Below are 22,589 nucleotides of genomic sequence, written 5' to 3'. Positions count from 1 at the left end.
TTAACCAGGCACATTCCAGGGCCACACCCGCCCAACTGGGTCAGAATATCCCGGAAAGACCCTGGGTATCTGTATGTCTGACAAGGCCTAGCGTCAGGCAAGCTTAGGAGACTGCCTAAATGAATATTTTCTCTGGCTGTGGCGTATCTGCTCCATCCAGGGACACTGGCCATCAATTATAAAGCAGCAGAAACCATACCAGGAAAAACGGCGTTCACCGTAACCGTGCACTGCAGTGCACTTGATCAGTGAGCCTTTGATGAGGGGACCTCATCTAGTCCTCTTGTGTCCTCTGTAACTTTCAGGTCCTCATACACCTGGCAGCTGACACAGCCCTGGCCTTAGAATGGAAAGACAAGGAGTTTTGACCTTGGGTACATAGATTCATAGCATTTGAAGCCACGTAAAACACAGCTGGAACCTGACTGTGAGCAAAAGAAGAGATCATTCTGGGGACAAGAAAGCAGCTGCTACAAGGCACACACACAGCCCTCCCAGGCAAGGCCAGAGCCACCTCAGGTGCGAGACTAGGCTCAGAGAGGCCCAGAGCCGAGACGCAGGGCGGCAACTGTTAGCAGTGGCTGACGAAGGAGAAAGGGGGATTTCAGAAGCACAGATCCCCGTGGGCATTTGGTGATGGGATAGAAAGCCCAACTTAGGTCAGTGCATCTCTATGTATCTAACAGTTTTTTGTTGAGCACCTAATTTGGGCCAGGCTCTGTGCTCTGAGAAAAGGAGGGTTGTCCATACACACTCACACGGTAATGCCCGCCGTCCATCTTCTCGCGCCTACAAACCACCCGGGGATCTGGCTACAAACGCAGATTCGGATTCGGGAGGGTTGAGATGGGACCTGAGAGTCTGCATTTCTAACAAGTGCCCAGGACCATGTCTTAGGGTATCGAGGCTTCAGAGCAGGACGTATAGACCCACATGCCTTCAGGGATCAGGCGGGGGATGGAGCCTGTGGGGACCGGGCTGGGGATGTGCCAGGAAATCGTGAGGGTCACTCACGGGACCAGACTTGCTCGGCCTACAGACCAGCTAAAGTTTCTGTAAATGCACTGTTCTGCCCCCCAAAGAAACACGTCTGCAAACTGAATCCAGCCCTCAGCATCTGACTTGACTCCGTGCCCCAGAGTCCAGAACCTCAGGTTTTTGGCAGGTAAATGAATCTGGTCACACACAAGGCCTTCCATAACCTCCCGATAGCAGCTGACCTGCCGGGGCTTGAGTACTTATAGGAATGGGTAGCTGTGACTTTGAACCTGCCTGTCCCACTGTGAAGAAGACCCGCTTAGGACTGGCTCTGCCGCTTCCTGGCAGAAGGAAGGAGAGGGTGTGAGCACGCCGATGTGGGAATGCCCACCCCCTTTTACACCTTGCAGGTGACTTCAGTGCATCTTCTGCTGGGTCTTGCTGATAACCACATCAGCTTCACTTTACAGATGAGGAGACTGGATTTCCAGAGGTTGCCTAACTTGGTCACGGTGACCCAGCGACTACTTGGTGACATGGGGACCCAGACTCGGGCCCGTCGGCCTCCACAGCCCTCTTGAAATAACAGAGCAGATACTGTTGGGTGTCTGTATATGCCACGCATGCTGGAGTTCTGATCTTACAGAGACCGTGTGAGGTATGTATAATTACTCCCATCTTACAGATGAGTAAACTGAGGCTCAGAGGTTAAGTCACTCGCCCAGTGACACAGAGAGTGGTGGCGCCAGCGTTCGAGCCCAGCTCTAACTGAACCCAGTCCCCTCTGCCATGCTCAGGCAAAGACTCGGGCTGGCTGGTATCTGGGCTCAAATCCTGGGGGTGGCTGAGAAGGAGGAGGGATTGCCAGCAGTGAGATTTCAGTCCCCATTCTTTTCTTGGATTGTTGCCATCGGGATATGGCCATTCGGAACCTGCTAAGACACTGTCATCCCTAGCTTCAGCCCCGCCCTGCTCGGGACACGTCAGGTCTTTCCTACACTGGAAGCCGCAAGCGGGAGGGCTGTGGACGGGGCAGAATCTTGCCTGCCTTGGGAGCCTCCTGGGCTGCTGGCAGGGCAGGACTCGGTCGCTCTCAGGAGCCTAGGGCTGAGCGTCTTTCTCTTTATTCATCCCACAGGAGGAAAGTGTCTCCTGTGGTCAGAGGGAAGTTGCCAGAAGCATGAATATTCTTAAAGTTGTGTAGTTTTCTTTAACTCAGCATATACAGGAAGGCCCTTCGTGACCAGGAATGGAGAAGGAGAAGGGGGGTGCTATGGCTTGTGATTTCTTTATGACGGATGAAGTGAAATAGTCCTGAGTTCCTCCCAGCTACACACACACACACACACACACACACACACACAACACACGGTGTGCACGCATCCACAGAGGGCAAAATTTATCCAAATTACCCTCGGGCATCTGGGCCATTCACCTGTGGCTCTTCCCCTCCTTCAAACTGGGAATCTGGTCCCTAGATGAGGCCTGAGCAGTACCTCTTCCTCGCTTGGCCCCATACTTGGGAGCAGGGGTGAGGTAGGGGGACTGCAGGAAGCTGGAGGCCTTGACTCAGAGGTTCCAGTGGCAGGTGTCCCAGAACTTGGACATTGGAGGAAGTTTTGTTTAGCTCAGCAAATGTTTCCTCGGCAGAAAAAATTTTCCCTCCACTTGATATAATACTGACCCCAGACAATGTGAATCAGACATGCAAGAATTATAGCTATAATAGAGTGTTAGGATTGTAATACACTTACGAAGAAGGCAAACGAGCCCAGTTTTCTTGTCCCTGGCTTCTCCCCACGCCTGCCTCATGACTTGGCACCTGCCTTATGTTGAAAGCCTCCTCTGGCCAGCAGGCCCCAGACTCTCCTCAAAGTGCTCAGGAAATCCTGGGCCCCGTCTGGCTCACAGAGTTTTTCGTCTCTGTGGCTGTACCCGGAGGGTCCTTGGGTCCTCCCAGGTGGCCATCCGGCCTGCTGCAGACTCTCCTCAAAGTGCTCAGGAAATCCTGGGCCCCGTCTGGCTCACAGAGTTTTTCGTCTCTGTGGCTGTACCCGGAGGGTCCTTGGGTCCTCCCAGGTGGCCATCCGGCCTGCTGCAGCTCAGGACCCCCGTGTCAGCTTGGGCCAGGAGCACACAGGGCAGGCGCGTCCTTATTTCCTTCCCACATTACGTGGAGAGAGACCGAGTGTGGGCCTCATTGTGGAATGAGGATCACAGCTCAAAAGCATCCTATATCTTCTTGTTATGGCCCTCCATCCTCCGGGTCCAGTAGGGTTATTATGAAGCCTTGGTGCCTCTGTTTCCAAGAGGCCCCGAGCTGGGGTCTCCCTCCCACCCTCCTTCCCGCTCCAGGCCAACTGCACCAGCCCAGTTCTCCCACGCTTTGGGGCCCAAGGGACCACAGAAGGACTTGCTGGGACAGCAAAGGGGGCAGGCTGCTCACAGCTTGGAGGCCTTGCTGGAGCTGGCATAGACGGTTACAGCTGGAAGGTCCTGAAAGCACATCTCATCCCAGCCTCTGGTTTTACAGGAGAGGCCTGTAAAAGGCGCTGCCCCTCGCGGTAGACGTGAGGGCCTGGGCGTCAGCTCAGGTGGCCTCATCCCACTTCTGGAACTTGGTGTAGGTACCTTCTGGGCCTGTGTTTTCTCATCCATGCAAGAGGGACAAGCCCTCCTCCCGGGTTTCCGGTGGGGTCACGTGACACAGTCGGGCCTTCCACGTGGGAAGAGTTAGTAGGTGTTCGGTCGTTGTCATTGCTGCTGTTCTCTGCCCCGGGATCTTTTCCTTACGGTACCGAATTCCGCACAGATAATTTCCCCCATGAGGCCATGAGCTCCTACAGGTCAAGGACCCTGCTGAACGCCTCTCGGGCTTCTGTACTATGGCACTGCCTGGCGCATACCACCGAGACTTACCCACGCCTGCAGGTTTCCTGATTCCCAGAGCCCTGTCCCCCGGGGGGCAGAGACGCTGCCCTCCGGAGGGGCCCCCCGGCAGCTGGCTCGCCTGGGACCCCCACAGACATTTTTTCGGAAACACATGAGCCATGGGGACTTTTATTTTTCTGGGACTTTTATTTTTACCCTTTATTTGTTAAAAGCCAGTGAAGATGGGCGACTGCTTGGTGCCTTTTGTGCTGCATTCCTCTAGGGCCTCACCCACCCCGCCTGCTGCAGCCCCCCCCCCCACCCCCCCCCCCCCCCCCCGTCCTTCCCACCTGCTGGGCAGCGCCCTCCGCAGCACCAGCTCCAAGGCCAGGCTGCAGGGTGCTCCCGGAAGGGAGGGTCGTGGGTTCCATGCGAGCCCCTCCCGCCAGGTCCTCTCCTCTCCTGCGGGGGTACCCCATTGGAGGAACAGGGGGTTCTGAGGTCCCTTCCTGCCCCGAGTCCCTCCCCGGCGGGATGCTCCCTTCTCTCTGGGGGTCCTGTCCTTGCACTGGCAGGCACCGAGGGGAGCCCAGGTGGAAGGCTCTGGGGTGCAGCATGGATGCCGGCGTTTCTCACCTTCTCTCTGCCTCTTACCCCAGTGGGTGCTTCTATTCTCTTCCCGTCCTGGGTTGGGGGATCCCCTCTGAGGGCAGAGTGGAGAAGGAATCACAGGAGGACAGCTCCTACCAAGGGCACGATCCTTGAGTTGGGTGTCAGGGGTATTCCTTCTTTGCTGGGACCCATTTCCCCTCCCTGGGGTGGGTTTCCTCCCACCTGGATTAGGTTTTGGGCTCTGGCCCTTCAAGTGGGATACTTCCTGTGCCAGGGTCCGAGGAGGGTCCCTGGACATGCCAGCTCTTCTTCTGCAGTCAGCCCACAGGGAGACCCTTGCCGGAGCCAACAGTTTCCCTGGGGGAAGTCTCCCCTGCCCCCCCAACTGCCACGGTGGCGTGTCTGGGACCCCACAGCCAGTGTCCTGGCTGCAGAGCCTGATCGCTTTTCATCTACCTGTGTACTTAGAATCTGCAGAGCTGGCAGGGCCAGGCCTGGGCCCACAGAGGTGCAAGACGGCGGAAGGTGTGCCCGGTCTCGGGACAAGTTCACGTCTCCCTCTTTGCCCCCTCCTCCCTTAGGAGACTGGCCTCCTCCTCCCCCTCCTTCTTCCCCTCCATCTCCTGCTTCTCCCCCTCCATCCTACCCCCTCCCCACTCCTCCCCCGCAGCCCCCGTTAGACTTTTGGGAACCGCGGGGACGTGGAGGCCGGCGGGGTCAGCCGTGCGCGCCCAGGCTGAGCACGGAGAAGGCGGCGCGGTGCTTCCGGAGCAGCAGCCGGATCTTCTCATCGTCTGAGTCGGGGTCCAGCGGCTTGTTGTACTCGTCGTCATCATTCTCCGAGGCCGCGCGGTCCCCTCCGGAGGCCCGGGGCGTGGAGGACGAGGGTTCCAGGGCACTCTTCTTCCGCCACTTGGTCCTCCGGTTCTGGAACCACACCTGGGAGGAGAAGGGCCCTGAGGATCACGCTGGCACGCAGCGTGCACAGGGCCCCTTTGGGGAGGGCGGCTCCACTCGGTGGCAAGTATCCCCCTAGCCTCATCTTTTTTTGTGTGTGTGTGCGGTACGCGGGGCTCTCACTGCTGTGGCCTCTCCCGTTGTAGAGCACAGGCTCCGGACGCGCAGGCTCAGCGGCCACGGCTCACGGGCCCAGCCGCTCCGCGGCACGTGGGATCTTCCCGGACCGGGGCACGACGGCAGGGGGACTCTCAACCACTGCGCCACCAGGGAAGCCCCCCCAGCCTCATCTTGATCGTAAAATAAATGGTTCAGCAATGGACTAGGCCGTCATAGTCACACTAGTTTTTTTCTGAGGGGGGCAATAAAATAAAAATGAATGCGAGTGCAGCAGCCCTTTCATCTTAGCTCTAACCCTCCCTGCGGTGTATCTGCCTCTCCTTTGCCATCTGAGTACTTGGGTGGAAGGGGCTGACGTGCTTTTAACCTCACAGACCTCCACTGAGCTTCATGAATCATTGCCCCCCAGCTATACAAATAACACATGCTCATTACTGGAGACAGAAGCGTGCAGAAAGGACCCAAAGAAGCGGAGTGGTACGGAAAGGGCTTCCTCTTAGACTCGGCGCTTCCTCTCCTTGGGAGTTAACATTGGCTGGAGGGAGCTGCCTGGGCGGGTGGCCGGCTGGAGATGCAGCGCCCTGAGGGAGCCCAGGCCAGGGTCCCCGGCTGCCCCTGTGCTTCCTTCTCCCCTCAAGCCCGTCGCCTTGTCACAGTGCCGGGCAGTTACAGCATAGCCCAGAGCTTGCTTCTTTTGGTGCCCCCCGCCAGAGCCCCTCAGGGAACAGTGAGCCTCAGAGTTGCCAGGGGTCCCCCCGGGAGCCTGAGGGGACAGAAGCTGCCTTACCCACCGAGCTCAGGCCCGAGGTGTGCAGTATGAGAGGCAGCCTTGCCCCGAGCTGAGCAAAGAGGCTCAGACTTCATGGGCAGGCGTGGGGGGGAGTTATCTTCACTTTCGAGTTTGGTGAACCAAGGTGGGCTCGTTTGCCTGGCTAACGGAACAAGCCTGAAGCCAGCTCTGATCCGGCCCAGAGGCTGCCATCAGCTCTTGAAACTTCTAGCCTCGACCGTGCGGAGGAGGGGAAGGCATGAGGTTAGAGCCCTCTAATCCAGGGTACTCACTTACCAGCCGGTGACCTGGGGCAAGAGGCTCGGCTGAGATTGTCTCTTCACCTGTGAGATGGGTAATAAGGCCCACCGCCAGGTTGCTGTGAGGTTTAAATGGGCTGCTACACATAAGGCTCTCAGAACAGGGCTCAGGAGATGACAGCCATTTGGCGTTAGGGTCATTATTACCGTCTCTAGGGTTAGGTGGGCAGGCAGTGCCCAAACACCAGGACGGCCTCCCACTGAGCGGCAGTTGCCAGGAGAGTGGGGCTTCTCGCTGCCAGGCAGACACCTTCTTGTCCCTCACACACTCACCTTGACCTGCGACTCGGTCATCCCCAGCGAGTATGCCAGCCGCGCCCTCTCGGGACCCGCCAAGTACTTGGTCTGCTCGAAGGTCTTCTCCAGGGCAAAGATCTGGTGCCCTGTGAAGGTGGGCCGGGTGTGCTTCTTCTTGTGAATGCTGTCGCTCAGGGGGTCCGGGGCTGCTGGGAGGAAGGAAGTGTGCGGTTTGCGGGGTTGGGGGTGTCAGCCCTGCCCCGCCTCTCCCACAGGGTAAGCGCCCGTACGGAGAAGCTGCTGAGGTTGCAGGGGCATGGTGGCACCTCTCACCCAAGCAGCATACCTCCGCCATGTCTGGGTGGGCGGGGACCCCGAGGGCGCCTGCCCCAGGTTTCAGCTGATTAGGGCCAGAGGATGCTTGGAACTGGGTCTCCTTGTGTAATGCCCTCACTACGCAGTGATGCAGCCACACCCCGAGGGGCGGTAGGAGTTTCCTCTGGGTCTCAGGGATGTTCTTTCAGGTCACCGAGAAACGGATTTAGCACCTTCCACCCACCGTCAGGGCCCCAGGGGCCTGGGAGTTCCCCCACTTCCTTGCTCTTGAGATTCCATTTTCCAGGTTTTTGGGAAACTAGAACCATAAGCTCCAAGTTACTGCTCTCCCCTGCCACCAGGCCTGGGAGTCGTGGCTTCAACCCCATGGAGAGTCCGGACGCGGAGCCTCAAGAACTGACCCCTGCCCGGCCAGGGCAGCCTCTTGGGAGCTCGGCGGGGGGGGGGGGGGGGGGGGGCGGATAGGGACCAGGGGAAGCAGAATGCCCACGTGCAGGGCCTTGTGCAGTGCAGCCGACCCTCACACCCCATGTCCTCACTTTACAGGTGAGGAAGCCGAGGCACAGAAAGGAGATGAGGCCTCCTAGAGGCTGTCACCCTCAGTCCCCCCGCCTTGTGTTAATCCAGCCACTGACTCAGATACTTCCCTGTGTGTATACGTGCATTCAGGGTTGAAGAGCAGGGGTGTGGAAACGGGGTGCGTGTGGGTAGGGGGACATGGAAGTGAGAGACAAGGACAGCTCAAGACCTAAAGCACCCACAAACCAGGTTATAGAATAGCTTCCAAGAGATGAGGTCTCGGCCCCCTGTGGGACTCGCCATGTTTCAGGCTGACGAGGGGTGTGAGGGTCCCGAGCAGCAGAGTGGGCGGAAGGCAGGAGTGCTTTGGGCTTTCCTGGGCCGCCCCAAGCCCCTGTGCCAGTGGAGGAGCCCCCCGGTGGGACGAAGTGGAGGCCCCCTCTGCCCCTGCCTGATCCGGGTCCAGGGGTGGTTCCTGCAGCCACTGTCACTCCCCCTGCCTCCCGGGTGACGTTCCCCTGCCTGTGCACGACCTGCCACCTCCTCCAGGTCTGACTGGCATCCTGGGGGCCCCGGACCAGCTCTCTGAAAACCATGGTTTGGGGATGGGTGGGTGAGGTCCCCCGACAGCGAGGGCCCAGTGGGGCTGGACTCAGCAGCTGCTTGAGGAGGCTGGGTGGTACGGGCGCTGTTGTTGACATAAACCCCGAGGAGGGAAGCAGGCCCCCTTGAAGGCAGCGGGACCGAGATGGGTTCAGGGTACATTCTGTGTCCCCGAGTGCTGCCGGCGCACGCGCGGGGGGCTCTGGGAAGGCGATGCAGTGGCAGATTCTCGCTGGGGACGGCATTTGCCGGCTTGGACGAAGTGGTGACACGGGCTCTGGGCGGGAGACGGAAGGTGAGCAGGACCGTACACAGGGTGGGGGTGAGCCGTGTGGTCTCCTGGGACCCCGGCTTCCCCAGGAGGGCAGCTGGTGAGGAGTGAGGGCGGGGGTCAAGACGCCCAACCGAGCGAAGCCGGGGTGGGAGGGGGAGGGGAGGAGCCTGTGCTGCGCCAGGTGGAGGGCCGGACCCTGGGGTCTGCCCCAGGCTGTCGGATGGCGGCCGAGGACCCCTGTGAGCATCCGTTCCCGTCCCCCGTCCTCCCCCTCCCCGTACTCACTGTTGTCACACGGCCGCCCACCTCGCCAGTCCTGGCCCGTGTCCGCCCAGCAGTTCCGGGTCCGGTTGGGGTACTCGTTCCCCGCCTTGGAGAAATTCCCCACCTGGGGACCGTAGTAGACCCCCTGGGAGCCGAGCCCACCGAAGCCGGCCACGTGGGCGTAGCCGGAGAGGAGGCTGCTGTTCGGCGCGGCCACGGGCCTGCTGAGGATGTCCGTGATCCCGTGCGGGGTCCCGGCGGGCAGCTGGGGGCCCAGCCCCTGGGCGCTGAGCTTGTAGAAGGAGTTCTGCACAGAGTACTGGCACACAGGGGCCTTCACCTCCGAGAACTGAGCCAGCGGCGCGTTGTTCAGCAGGAACGGGCCCTGCAGGTTGGACTCCATGGCCCCGCCAAAGGGCCAAGGGGAGGTGGGAAGCCCAAATCCAGACTCCTACAGCCCCCGAGCTCCGGCCCAGAATCCCATGGCAGCTCCGGAGGGTCAAAGCTGCCCGAGCCCCAGGCTGCCCTCCCACCCAGGCATCCAGCCCAGCCCTTGCCCGGGGCCGCGACCACGTCAGCCGCGGGAAGTCAGGTGCTCCCAGGGCAGGTGCGAGCCCTCTGTCCCTGCCCGGCCTGGGGAGAGGTGCCTCCCCCCGCCTCAGCTCAGGCCCCTTCTCTGCCTCAGAGTCTAGGGATCCTCCATGAGAAGTTTCAAGTTCAGAGAAGCAACATTTCCCTGATAAAGATGGGGCCCATTAGAATACAGACCCGAGACTGGCTGAGCTGCTCGAGCCGCGTCGCCATTGGTGGAAACACTCACGGGCCTCACATTGGCTTTTCCTAGACAAATTGCACTTTGAAAGATTGACTGTAAAATCAGCCAGCGTGTGTGTGTGTGTGTGTGTGTGTGTGTGTGTGTGTGTGCGCGCGCGTCAGAGAGAGAGAGAGAGAGAGAAAGTGAGAGATGGGGGGGGTGTGGGGAGACAGAGGGGGAGAAAGAAAAGAGAAAGTGCTCTGGAACCTATGTTCATTCTCAGAGGGTCCACCAGCTCCTGGTCCCCCAAGTGAGCATCTAGGAAAAAGCGCTCCGGGGGGCCCCCCCTGCGGGCTCAGGGGATGCTGTTCTGAGGTGTCCAGGCCCCTTTCTGTGCACATGCCCAAGCCTCTGGGGGAGCGTGCAGTCTGGACACGATGCTTCGCTTCCCTCCTCCGTGCTGGGCCGGGTAAGTGGGGAGGCTGGACTTTGGGGCCTGAGAGCCTGGGGGTGGGAACCTGCCCGGCAGCCTGGGGCAGGGGGTGGGAGTGGGGCATCTATGGAAGTGCTGGCTGTGGGTGCTTCCTGGCTCTGCCTCTGCCTCTGGGCAGCCTTCCCTGATCCCTCTGTCCTGCCTTCCCTGATCCCTCTGTCCTCCCTTTCTCCTCCTCTGAGGACTCATTTGTGCCTCTGTCATGTTCTGCCTGGCTGGGCACCTGGGATGGAAACCTCTGAGGGCTGAGATGGCCGCTGATTCAGTGGCGGCACCTGTGCCGGGCTCTAGGTTGGTGTTCAGTAAATATTTGATGGATGAGACTAGGTTGAATCGCCGAGCACCCATATGACTTTCTTTTCCTAATGAATTTTTACAACATACAAGGCTCTACTGGGGTCTCTCTCCTGTTTTAGCAACAGGGAAAATGCAGTAAATAACTTGGGCCATTTCTGCATGGAACAGCATCCTTTCCTGCAGTTTTTTTAAAAATGGCAATCAGCATGTTGCTGGTCTGGACATGCAAAATGACAGGAAAAACAGTGGCTGCCTGACAGATGGACTTCTGTCCCTCCTCTGCCTGGCAGTCCCAAAGCCGCTTCTGACCAGCCCATGGTCACCCTCTGGCAGGTGGAGACAAGCCTGCTCCTGGGTTTCCTGCAGGAGGCCAATGGCCCAGGCTGAGGGGAGGCTCCCCTCTCACAGAGAGCCGGCTCTCCCCATGCTGCTGTTATCTGCTCGGGCCGGAATTGGCCACGACCCTGTAGCGTAGATGACGTAGGTTAACACAAGAAAGACCCCACCAAGGCTGTGGACCTTGTTTTTCTGGAAGTTTGGATTAAAAATGAGAAAATTTCTTATCGGTCTAAATTGGCCGCACTCCGAAGCTGCCCATCACAACCATTTGGGAAACAGCTCCAGTTCCCAGTGTTGCTGCAGGAATCACCTAGGCAGTTGTGATCCTGAACCTGTGCTTTACAAAAGCCTCTGGGCGAGGCCAGTGCACAGCCATGGCTGGTCCCTTGGCCTGGATGTCTTTTCTGACGCTGAGAGAGAAGCTTCACAATCAGAGTGAGGGCGGGGAGTGCTCCTAGAACCCTGTGACTGTGATTTGGCCACCCCCCGACCCCCCACCAATGATGGGAACTTGTGAGGAGGAAAACCTGCAGTAAATAATTTTATTCTTATTTATTGCCAAGCTTGACAGAGGCATTTGTGTTCAGGACTCCCAGGATGACAAACTGAAGAGACTTTCGCAATCACTTAATCCCTTCCCCCATTTGACAGATGAGGAAACTGAGGCCAGCTTGGTGACCAGCCTTGCATGAAGTGTTAGGAGCTAGTTAGGAACAGGGTGATTTTCTTGGAAGTTCTTGAACTCTGAATGGCATTGCCTGCAGGGGCCAGATGCCTTCACAGGGAGCACTGTGGGGGAGAGTCCCCCTTAGTGTATGCCCACTGTGGGCTCAGCCACGTACCCTGGTGCTTGTGGCGCGCCCCCCTCCCAACATCTTGGACTTGCCCCATCACATGGTTCTCAGGTGGGACAGAAATCTGCTCTACCATCTGCGGGGTGGGGAATGCCTCTCCTAGAGTGGGTGGTCCTGATTAAGGGGCTGTCCAGGTTTCCAGAGAAGGTGGACGCCTCCCTGCAGACTGATCACCCCCAGACTCCCCCAGCGCCCCCTCTCCACACTCCCCAAAGATGCACCGGGAAGGAGAGATGGAGGCCTGTGCCATGAGTCGAGTTCTTTATTAATTTTGACATTTGTTCAGCTGGTGTAGGGAGAATGGTCTATACATCAGAGTGGAGTGGGGTGTGCGGTGGGAAGTCCCTCCCAAGAACAGAGCGAGTGGGAGTCAAGAAAAGAATCATTTCCATAACAATTTAAAAAATCAAGGTGATTCCAAAACGTCTAAACAGCGTCTAAGGTGCAGACTGCAGCATTCTCTAGGCATTGTGTGGCGACCCCAAACCTCTCCCCTACAGCTCCTACTAGCAGCGAACGCAGCATGCCGCCGAGGCCCGCGGGCCGGCGGGCCAAGCAAGACAGAGCGACGAGCCAAAGCGCAACCGGGGCCGGGGCCGCGGCTCTACAGGAGCTACTGGGTCGGCGGCGGCAGATCGCGGCGGGAGGCGGCCCTGCGCCTGTCTTCCTCGGCCTTCACTGAGTCCGGCCGGCCGCGGCAGGGCGGAGGGACCGGCCGGCGGGGATGCTCTGCGCGCGGCCCCCGCGGGGGTTGGGTCTGGAGCTCGCGGGCCGACGCGCGCGCTCAAGCTCCCACTCCCCGCCCGTCCCTCGGGGAGCCCGGCCAGCCCCGCCCGGACCCACCAGAACACTTGTGCGCCGGGGCCAGCCGGGGCCTCGGGGGTTGGGGGGCTCTGACGTCGAGGGAGCTTCTGTGCTACTTGTAAGGTTCGGATGTGTTCTGAGGACATCTCGGCAGAGAAGCAGGGAGGAAGGTGACGGGACATCCACACACAGTGGCCCTCAGGCGGGCGAGAAGAGCCTGCAGTCTCTCCCCTGGCCCGGAGGGTGCCGCGCGGGGCAGGCGCGTTGTGCTGATTCGGGCCTCCCTCTGCCGGGGGCTCTGGTGTAACTTAAGGCTCTTCCCCGATGGCACCGAGGCGAGGAACAGCCAGCCGCCGTCTCCGTCCGGCCCTGACGGGGCCCTGGCCCAGGAAGGTCTCCTTCCAGCCGTTTCTCCCCCTGCGCTGCCTCTCCAGGGGGTTCAGGGTGGGGTGTTGGTCAGATGGGGGCACTGAGGCTGCCCAGCCCGGGCCCCGCATCCCGCGGCTGCCTGGACGTACAGCACCAAGTTCGCTCTGGGAGACCTCGGGGAGGCGGCTGACCTGAGAACGGGCAGGTGCATTCCCTAGGCCTACTCCCTTCCTTCCTCTTTCACTGAGAGACAGGCTGTGCTCCTCCCGCAGCCCGGAGAAGTCCTCAGGAGCTGAGCTGTGAGTGCTTTGTACATACTGCTAAAGTGTTTCTATTGGTTTGCATAGTATTTATTGTTTTTCATATACACAGGCTGATTACTGTACAGCTGACACTTTGAACACGGACTATGACATAAGTGCTTGAAGATATAGAAAACCTCTTCTCTATTGAACATGCTGGTGCAATCCTGGGACAGCCACCGGCCTTCCCCCAGCTGAGAGTGAAGACCCTTTTGGATGGGCACTGGCTCCCTTGGAGCCCTACAGCTAAGCCTGGGGGTCCTCGCCTCAGAGTCTTAAGTCCCTAACACGAGGAACCCCGAATGCACTCTGAAGGTAATGATTTTCCATTGGAAGATGATTAATACTGAAACTGGCAGAGAGAGAGAGAGAGCGACAACATAAAAAATTTCCAGTTTATCCACAGGAGAGTCTATACAACTTCGGATGTCACAGTAAAATCTGTGTGTATACTGAGCAGAGGGGAGAGGGGTGTGTGTGTCTGTGTGTGTGTGTGTGTATGCGTGTGTGTGTCCTGACGCCATGTAGAGCGTTCTGGAAGGTTCGGTCCACGGGGCAGCGGCAGGGCTGGTCACACGTGGAGCGTGGAGGTGTGGGGAAGGCTGGTGGATGAGGGTAAGGGATTAAGGTGTGGAACTGATTTCATGTCTAGTTTTCTTTTTTTTTTTTCCTTTCCAGGAAGCTCACATGGATTTCTTACAGATGAGGTTGAAAAAAAAGTACCCTGTAACAAGTCGAAATTGAAATGATTTAAAAAAATATCTCATCCCAGCCACAAAAGAGCCCTTGTTTGCTGTTGCGTTCCGTGCTCTCCTGCGCTTGTTTTACGTCCCCCTCTCTCTCTCCCCCCTCTTGCTGCTTCCGTTCAGACTCCAGAAAGAGATCCACCGTCGCCAGAGGCAGGATAGAGGACTGTAGGTCATGCGTCTACAGTCGGTCGTTCATGCGAACAGGTGACTAAAGGACGTCCCTTACAGAGGTCATGCCGTAAGCCTCCAGGGACGTGTGCGCGGCTTCCGGGGCCTCGGTCCAGCTCTCGGGTGCGTGGCAGAGTGTGTGGAGTTCAAGGGTTGGGTGTCGAGGTGTGATCCTGAGGGACACACAGAGAGGAGTCACTTAGAATTTAGAGGCGCAACTCCCAGCCAAAACCCACGATGCACAGTTTTGTGCTGGCGGCTCAGGCAGGGGTGAGTCAGGAAAAGCAGCCTCCCTAAGCCAGGCAGGAGCTGAAAGGGACTGGGCTTGGCCTGGACCTTCCTGAAACACCAGCCATCCTTATCGCACTGCCCGACGCAGAGACTGCCACTAGCTCCGTGCCCATCGATGAGCTCCCCGGGAGACCCTCCTGTGGGGTACTCTGTGCCCGCGCAGTCACCTGGGGAGATGTCCCCGTGTACCCAGCACCTAGGAGAGGGGCCATGTGCTGGAGCCCAGCAAGGGCCAGGCTAGGCGGTGGCAGCACCCTGGCTTGTTTTGTTCGGTTTGGTTCAGCCAACATGCATTGATGTCTCCTGTGTGCCAGCCTGGGGACCCGGGGATGGAGCAGACATGGCCTCGGGAACTCACGGCCTCAAGGGACCTTAGCGCCTCTTTGGCTCTGGTCCACAGCCCTTACTGTCGGGGCCTCGGGCTCCTCTCCTCGTGCCCTTTGGATGGACAACCTCTATTGGGGGCAAAGAGATCTTTGAAAACCAGATGGCTTCTCCCCAGGGGACTACGTATGTTAGGCTGGAAGACAGCAACTTTGCCAGAGTGAAGTTCAACTCTGCAGCCTGGGAATCACAGTGACACGGGGCTCCTGCCACCCCGTGGGGCCTGCTCTTCCAGCCTGGGGGAGATGGGGGGACAACCCCATCTCCAAGCCCAGCCACCCAGGGTTCTGTCTGCAGGGACTTAACATTAAGAGGAGCTGACAATCTCCTGGGTGGGGTGGGAAGTCATTTGAGGCACAGCTGTGTCCCAGGACAGGGAGCTCGTCGTGGGTGCTACAAGTGCCAGGGCTGGGGAGGAGGCTGGAGGTGATCAAGGGGAACTCAACCCTGAGTGGTTCCCCAGGGATGGAGGGTGGGGCTAAGCTCCTCCCCAGAGCAAAAGGCCAGGCCTTCTACTGCCAGTGGCTTGAGCGAGCGGTTGCCCGGGAGGGGACTGTCCCATCACTGCCAGCCAAGCCCCTCCTCCAAGTCCAAAGCCCGCACGCCCGCCTTTGTCCTCGGCTCCCCCGTCAAGGACACCATCCAGTCTCGGCTGAGGTGCTGCCCACCACCCTTCAGACCTCTCCTCCACAAGGCCTTCCTGAAGACTTCAGCCTCCCCTTCTCTGTCCTCTCCTGCTGCTGCCTTGCGTGAGTGCAGTTAGGAGTATGAACTCTGAAGCCGGTCTGCCGGCGTTCATATCCTGTCTCTGCCAAGTTCCTGCTGTGTGGCCTCGGTCAAGTTACTTACACTCTCTGGGCCTCAGTTTCCTCTGCCGTGAGACGAGGGCAGGAGCAGGACGTACCTCGTTTGTCTGTTGTGATGCTGGAGCGCTAACGACCTAGGAAGCGCTCAGGATACTGAGCGGTACTGGATGCCGCTGTGCTTGGGCTCCAGAAATGCCCTGTCCTGTCCGTCCTCTCTCTTGTCTGCTTACTTCCCTGGCTAGAGTATAAACACTCTGAGGGCAAGAGCAAAGCTCTTACCCTTCCTACCAGTCCCACAGCGCCTACCCCAGTGCTAAGCATGCCACATAGGAGATGTTATGAAAGCTTGAGCCTGGGGAAGACAGGCTACCATCTCCCTCCCACTCTTCTGCCCGGACACAGAGGAGAGGAGAAGGTTCAAGGCTGCGAGATCCTTCTAGCGTAACCGTTCTTCCCGTCTCTGGGTGAGCTGAGGTTCCAGGAGGAGCAGGGCCGGGCCCGGCGGGAGCACCCGGGCAGCAGCAGGGGTGGGGATACAGTACGTCTCTATTAGTCTCTAATAGAGCCGCAATCTCCAGCTGCGTCCAGTACCCTGCCACCGCCCTGGGTGCCCCCGGACACGGTCTCACCCTATAAACGCTTAGAAAATAGCCTCCTGCCACTTCTAGTGGCTGTGCCGGCTGGGCTTTTATCCTCGTGTCATCTCTCTGTGCTGTGCCACCTGCCCCATCCCCCGCCAGCGTCTGCGGCTCTCGCCTCTCTCCCCTCTCCTGCAGCCCCAGACTCTGATACACCTGCCGGGGCTGGCGAGTGAGGGTGGGCTGTCACTTAAAAGAGCAAAGTAAAACACGACCCCTGGCCTCCTTGCCCCTCCTATTGAGATCACTAATAGACGAATTTTCAAATTTGCTAGAATACTCTTTTTAGTCAGAGCCAACACAGGTCTTGCAATCACAGTGCCTAAATGGAAAGTGTCTCTTAAAAAGGGAAACAAAACAACAACAGCAGCCGTCTCATGGGTGGTGCCACCCAGCGCCCGGCCAGGTGCCTCTAACCCAAGGACACAGGCTGCCTGCTCTCCACTGTCCTCTGGCAGCGCTGACACCCTGGTTCTTGGACCCATGTACTTGGGCACAGAGCAAAACCCACCGGCTGCTACTGTCTGCTGTGCCCCATCGGGCTTGACTCCACAGCTACTTTCTAACTGCTTAAGTACAACCAGAAAGCACCCCTCACGCACACGCCGGGCCTCCTGCAAAATCCTTCCCGAGGTTGGGCGTGATTGCGGGGGAATCAGAACAGGCGCCTAGGATTGGGGTGTTCGGCCCTTTGGGGCGTTCCACGGCTTTGAACACTGTCACCATCACTCATCTCTGCTCACCCTTTAGGTGTAAATTCTACAACTGTGCCACGGCACCTCTGGGAGGTTTGGGAAGGAAAACCAGAATTGGTCCTAGTAACCCACTCTTCAATCGGCATCAAAATCACTCGAGCTTACGGCCAAATCCTGAGTTCCAGAACTGTCACGCAGCAGGTGTGGGTCAGGGGCCAGGAGTCGGCATCCTAACCGGACTCTCGGGTGACTGTGATGCGGATGGCACTTTGAGAATTGGTGGATCAGGACTTGGCAATTCAGAAAGCCCTCTCACGAAGAGAAACCCATCATCGATCGCCGTACGAAGGGAATATCAGCGTTACTGCCATTTCACAGCTGGGGCGCCTGAGGCTTGGGAGAGGTCAGCTGACCCGCCCCGGGTCACGCTACAAGGAAGACCTGCAATTGGTTGAGCGCCAGACACCCCGTTCTCCTTACCCCTCTCAGCCATCCTCACAGTGACCCAGGTTCTTTTTAAGCCTTTTTACACCAGTGTGACACACAGAGGGACTAATTTCATCCTCCCTCGAGGAGAGGGAAGCTTAGGGAGTGAGACAACAAGGTAACCTGGGAACTGGAGGAGCCAGGCCTGGACCCTGGGCCCCAACCCACTTTCACTCTCTCTGAAACAGTCAATTCCCCTTGTTCGCAGGAGGCGTGTTCTCTCGAGTCGCCAGGAGCCCTGAATTAGCCAATACTGGGACCACTGCTCCCGCGGAAAGTAAGTGCAGGGTTCCTGCCAGCCTCTGGTCACAACGGTTTTGTCAACCAATGAACACACAACCTCGTGTGTCTCTCTTTAAAGACAACGTATTTCATGGACAATTGGCCCTTGAACGATGTGGGTTTGAATTGCACGGGTCCCCTCATACCTTGTTTTTTTCCAATAAATACAGTATCTGCGTTTTCATTTTACAGATATTTAAATGAACTAAGTGTGGGGACAAGTTTGTATTGGATTACAGATCACAACACATAGAAATAAAAGAACTAGAGTTTGAGCCCAGGATTCTATCCAAGCTGTTTCAGCTTCCCGCCCTGGGGGTGAGTCATTCATCAATTCCTTTACTTTTGAGGCAGAGAGAGCAGTGCTGGGATTTTCAACTGCCTGGGGGTTAGCGTCCCTAACCCCCGAGTTGTTCAAGGGTCAACTGTATACTGTTGCTTTATTAACACTGAACTCACGTCCGACAGAGCTATAACTCGTGCCTGAACGAAGCTCCTCGAATCACGACTTCCCCCGCACGGCCCATCACGGCCCTGCCGCTCTTAGGAACACTAGACAGCAGGGCCATTTCAAACAGCGAAATCACCAACAAACAGCATAAAAATGCAAAAAAAAACTGCGACACTGAATAGACCGCAAAAAGGGCAATTGTTCAGAGTGTGAACTGAAACGGGGACAGAGAGAAGGCCTCCTTGTTCGACCTCAGCTGGGAACAGGCACGCAGGGCATTCAGTGCTTCACCACTGTGCGCGCGTCCCTGAAAGGCCACGGGAGGGAGGCGCTGGGAGTGCTGCGTTTGGGGTGACAATAAACTGTAGCTAGTAGGCGAATTTGCAAGTTTGCAGTCATTTGGAATCCATCAATGCTGGGGGCCGTGCATGCTTGCGAGTGGGAGGCAGTGCGTCTGGAGGACCAGAGAGCCCTCGGCGGTCTTTGTCTTGTTCAGAGGGTAGAGCACGGCAGGCTGTCCCCTGGGCTGTCCCTCCCGAACGCTGGCTTCCGCACCATGGTCCCCACTGCACGCTCCCCTGGCCTCTTCCTGGCAGAGGCCCCGGCCCTGTGCTACAGCCTGGCTGCTCTGCTCCGCGTCCCCTAACACCCACGCCTGGTGGTCTGGAGCCACATCCCCTGGGGTGGGGGGTTCAGCCACTTCGCAGATCACCTACAGAAACATTTTTTGAAAAATGTCTGGGTTCCTCCCTTCCCCTCGCCTGGCTTCTGGGCTGCCTCTCTCCTGTTCAGGAACATCAGCAAAACCTGAGCCAAACAGTAGCTGGAATTTAAAGCTTCAGTCTCTGCCCTAAGGAAAATAAGGCCCAAGAGTGTACTTTTCCTTCCACTCTCTGGTTTTTCGAATTACTTGCACCTTTGGACTATTTCCAGGACTGATCACAGCTGATGTCCTAAACCAGCAGCCCGGCGGACCCCTGGCAGTGCGGGGGTTAACACTGTGACCTCCTTAAGCTGCTGAGAAGTCAGGTCTAATTTTATCCTATAACTGGATAGGCCAGACCTTTTTCTTTTGCCCGAGTGCTGAGGGAAGCCCGGAGTCAGCACTTCTGGGGGCTCGGGAGGCAGTGGCCCTGCTTTTTGCCGAATGCGGAAGGGGAGGCTGCTGGCCTCGGGCCCAGAGCCAGGCCCTGGGGGTGTAGGTGACAATAACCCGGTGCGAGCGGGAGCTGGGGCCGCGTGCTTCCTGCTTCCGGCCGACTCCCACCCCGACGCGCCCGGTACTGAGCTGGCCCGAGCTGGGCACAGCGAAGGGCCTCGGGGCAGCTCAGTACAGGACCCCTCAGGGAGGACGGAGGTCCGAGCTGGCCCCGAAGCCCCCAGCGCTGCTCAGCCCGCTGAAGAGCCTTCGCCGCGTCTTCTCGGCCTCCCTCCCTCCCTCACTGCACATCACGCCCCTGCCCCCCAGCCATCAGTGCTCCCACAGCTTCCTGTTAACTTTGCCTCTTCCTAGAAAGCGAGGGCGCGCATGCTTCAGGAAATACCAAGGAGGATGGGAGCCTTGGGTTCAAGGTTCAAGGCACAGCTGGGGTCCAGGCCTCTCCCTGTCCAGCTCTTCCTGGCCACGTGCACTGAAACAGCACAGCCTAGCAGACCCCACTGCACCCTCCAGGGCCCCGCCCCTCCTCCTCCAGACCCCCTTGCTGGGCTTCCAGGATAACGTTCCTACTGAGATGTACCGAGTGCTTCGCACTCACGGAAGCACTTTTTCAAATCTGTATTTTTGCGCTTGCCGAGGAACAGGTCAGCAGGTGCTGCTGTTTTCTCTCGGAGGCAATGGAGCTCAGAGGCACCGTTAGCAGGTGGGAGTCTGTGCTTGGAGCCCGCAGCGGTGCCTGGTCCTCCTGCGTCATGCTGGGCAGCGGGGAGGGGCTGGGAGGGGAGGGAGTTCCAGGAGGAGGCGGGTAGGGGTGCCCAAGTCCGCAGCCTCTCGGCGGGGCATCGCGGGGGACCAGGCCATGCAGAGAAGATGGAGAATGACGGCGTTACCTCCAAAGAGGCCATTCCACTGGGAGGGGCTCGAGATCACTGTTTCCCCCTTTTGAGGCTGGCCCGCTTCACTATCTGAGCCCCCTTCCTGCCCTCTATCAGGTCCGGCTGCAGGCTACTGTACCCTCTCAGCTCCACCTGGAGACAGCATTGCAGACACAAGGCAGGACAGATCACACACAGAGATGGCAAGAGAACACAGGCGCCCTACGGAGGTGGGGGGAACAGTGCCACCAGGGGCAGGAGGCTCGAGGGGGAGCAGAGAGGTGAGAGGTGAGCCCCAAGGGGGCTGGCGCAGAGGGCAGCAGGAGTCATGGGCCGGCCCCTCGGAAGAGCGAGGGCCTGGGAGGCTGCAGCTCGGGCAGTACCTTGGCGTGAGTCATAAAGTAATCAACATCGGCCTCCATCTCACTAGGGTCCTCCAGGGGCCCCCCAGAAATCACCTCCTCGGGCTCCTGGGTGCCATCGGCTCCGGATGCATCGACGTGGAGAACGACTTTGCGAGTGATCTGCAGAAGAGAGGGAGGGCAGAAGGGGCTGGGGAAGCCGGCCAGACAGCTTGAAAAGAGCAGGTCCCGGAGTGAGCTGGGGGTTAGAAGCAGCCTTCGTCCCCAGGTGCCCTTCCCTGAGCGGTCAAGATCGCGGACGGCCTCTCACCCCCCATCGGGTGGGGAATTCGCACTGGGCAGCCTCAGAGGGGCTGGAATTTGCGGGGGGTTCTTACTGAGGCTCATGGATGATCGGGGTCTCGGCACCCCCCCCCCCGACTTCTATCTCTAGCCCAGGGCGGTCCATCCCGCCTTCTGGTGTGCTGGAAGTTTACGCCCTCCGTCTTCCCCTTAGGACTGGGAGCCCCCGAAGGGCAGGGCGTTCCTGTCCCTGGGGTCCACCTGTTCCCTATTCACGCATCCAGATATTCCAACGACAGTCTGCTCTGCACCTACCGTGTGCAAGCAGTGGGAGGTGAGAACACACACAAGCAAGAAGCTCCCCGTGCAGGAGGGAAGACGGGGTCCTGCTCTGACCTAGCATGAGCCCCGGAGCAACACAGGTCTGCCTCCTGCCCACACCTAGCACCGTGCCCAGCACCTGTTAGGCAGAATCACGTCTCCTGGTGTACACCTACTGCCAACCCCATGCATTCCCACGTCCTTTGATCTCAGGAGCCCACAGGGGCCCCCGTACGGCTGTCACCCAGCTGTTTTCAGGGCCAGGCACCACAGGACTAGGTTTGGGGTGTTCCACGGGGCCCGGTCATTCTGGACCCAGTCGGAGGAGCTGAATTCAGGCTGAATCAGGCGAAGTGGCTGTAAGGAATGTCACGTCCGGACTGTGACGGCTGCTTACCCCTCTGCTAGGGCAGCAGCAAGAAGCTGGGGGTGAGTCCACCGCCTCTGTAAGCTTCTAGCCCGCCTGCCTCTGCCCAGCTCAGGGGGACTCTGCACCCACCTTCTTGGTGACGACGTTGCCCTGCTCATCCGTGAAATGCTCCTCTGTCACCTGCTCCCCTGGAATATCCTGAAGCTCATTCCCCTGGAATTAGAGAAAGGGAGAAAACTTGAGATTGATAAGCGGGAATTTGGGAATAAGGACAGAGGATGAAGAAATAAAGTAGCGCCCGCAGTAGCCACAGTCCCACAAGTCCCCATCCTGGCAGGAAACTGCAACTCGGCCGCCAAACCAGGCTCTGCATGAGGGGCACCCCGGGGGGTCCTGGGCCCGAGGACAGGAGGGAGCCCTGGGCTCCCAGGAGCGCTGCCACGGCAGCGGGGCTGGGCAAAACAGGGGCGATTATGCGGGATTTACGGAGACGGAGGGAGGCCCCCGATTTCTACTCCAACAGCACTTGACAGGAAAGAACCCCCTGCCCCAGACGCCTTTACCCAGAGGGTGACTTGCTGCCTCACTGGGCTGGCTGGGGACAGAAGCAGGAGGGGGCCGGCTTCCTAAGTCCCGGAGCCGAGCTTCCTCTGCCGTGTCGGGGAGTCGGGGGTGGGCAGGGCAGGGAGTGCCGCCCGAGGCCCGCCCGGCCTCTTCCAGCAGGCGTCCTCACCAGCGTCCCGCACATCCCGGCGCTGCCCCCGCCTGGGTTACCTTCAGGAGGACCCGGCGCCGGACCACCCTGGTGGAGATGGTCTCCTCGTCGTCGCTCAGGCCCTCGCTCTCCCCCAGCTCCTTGTCCAGCTCCTGGTGGACGTGCTTCAGGACAAAGCACAGGGAGCCCCGGACGATGTGCATCACGTTCTGGCAGCTGACCAGAAAGAAGCCCAGCAGCACCAGGGTGACCAGCAGCTGGGTGATGAAGGTCCACATCGTCACCTCCTCACGAGTCTGGCCCTCCAGGGCCTGCGCAGCCAGGGGGCCACCAGGTGGGGGGCCAGCCTCTCATTCTCCTCTGGGACTCTGGAGGCCCCCTGGGACACCCTCCATTTTCTCCCCGCGAGGGAGGCTGCAGGGCCCCTAGTGGAACTGCCGCCAGAGTGCCCTCCTGCCGAGAGCCCAGCTCTGCCCTCGGCCC

The 22,589-nt window shown here is 58.9% G+C and overlaps 2 protein-coding genes across 5 annotated transcripts in view; both read right to left on the bottom strand.

The window, feature by feature from the left end:
• Positions 1-5,178: 5,178 nt before the first annotated feature.
• NKX6-3 (NK6 homeobox 3) lies at positions 5,179-9,263 on the bottom strand. Its single transcript, XM_065900071.1, has 3 exons — positions 8,882-9,263; positions 6,901-7,070; positions 5,179-5,400 (listed from the first exon to the last, which is right to left on the bottom strand). Exons 1-3 carry the CDS (start codon positions 9,261-9,263, stop codon positions 5,179-5,181), a joined length of 774 nt encoding a protein of 257 aa, XP_065756143.1.
• Positions 9,264-13,104: 3,841 nt separating this feature from the next.
• Positions 13,105-22,589, bottom strand: part of ANK1 (ankyrin 1) — a 216,887-nt gene continuing 207,402 nt past the window's right edge. The window contains exons 1-5 of one of the 4 annotated variants that reach the window (XM_065899925.1): positions 22,166-22,571; positions 21,521-21,604; positions 20,515-20,580; positions 20,072-20,209; positions 13,105-14,162 (exon numbers count right to left, since the gene is read on the bottom strand). In XM_065899925.1, the coding sequence (XP_065755997.1) occupies positions 20,108-20,209; positions 20,515-20,580; positions 21,521-21,604; positions 22,166-22,384 (471 nt within the window). In that variant the 5' untranslated portion in view covers positions 22,385-22,571 and the 3' untranslated portion in view covers positions 13,105-14,162; positions 20,072-20,107. Of the gene's footprint in view, positions 14,163-20,071; positions 20,210-20,439; positions 20,581-21,520; positions 21,605-22,165; positions 22,572-22,589 lie in introns of those variants that run through there. The other 3 variants (XM_065899926.1, XM_065899924.1, XM_065899927.1) reach the window with 3 other exon arrangements.

This window comes from Phocoena phocoena, chromosome 21, assembly GCF_963924675.1.
Source record: "Phocoena phocoena chromosome 21, mPhoPho1.1, whole genome shotgun sequence".
NCBI lineage: Eukaryota > Metazoa > Chordata > Mammalia > Artiodactyla > Phocoenidae > Phocoena > Phocoena phocoena.
The sequence above is the reverse complement of the archived record's forward strand: the minus strand, read 5'-3'. Positions and strand labels throughout refer to the sequence as shown.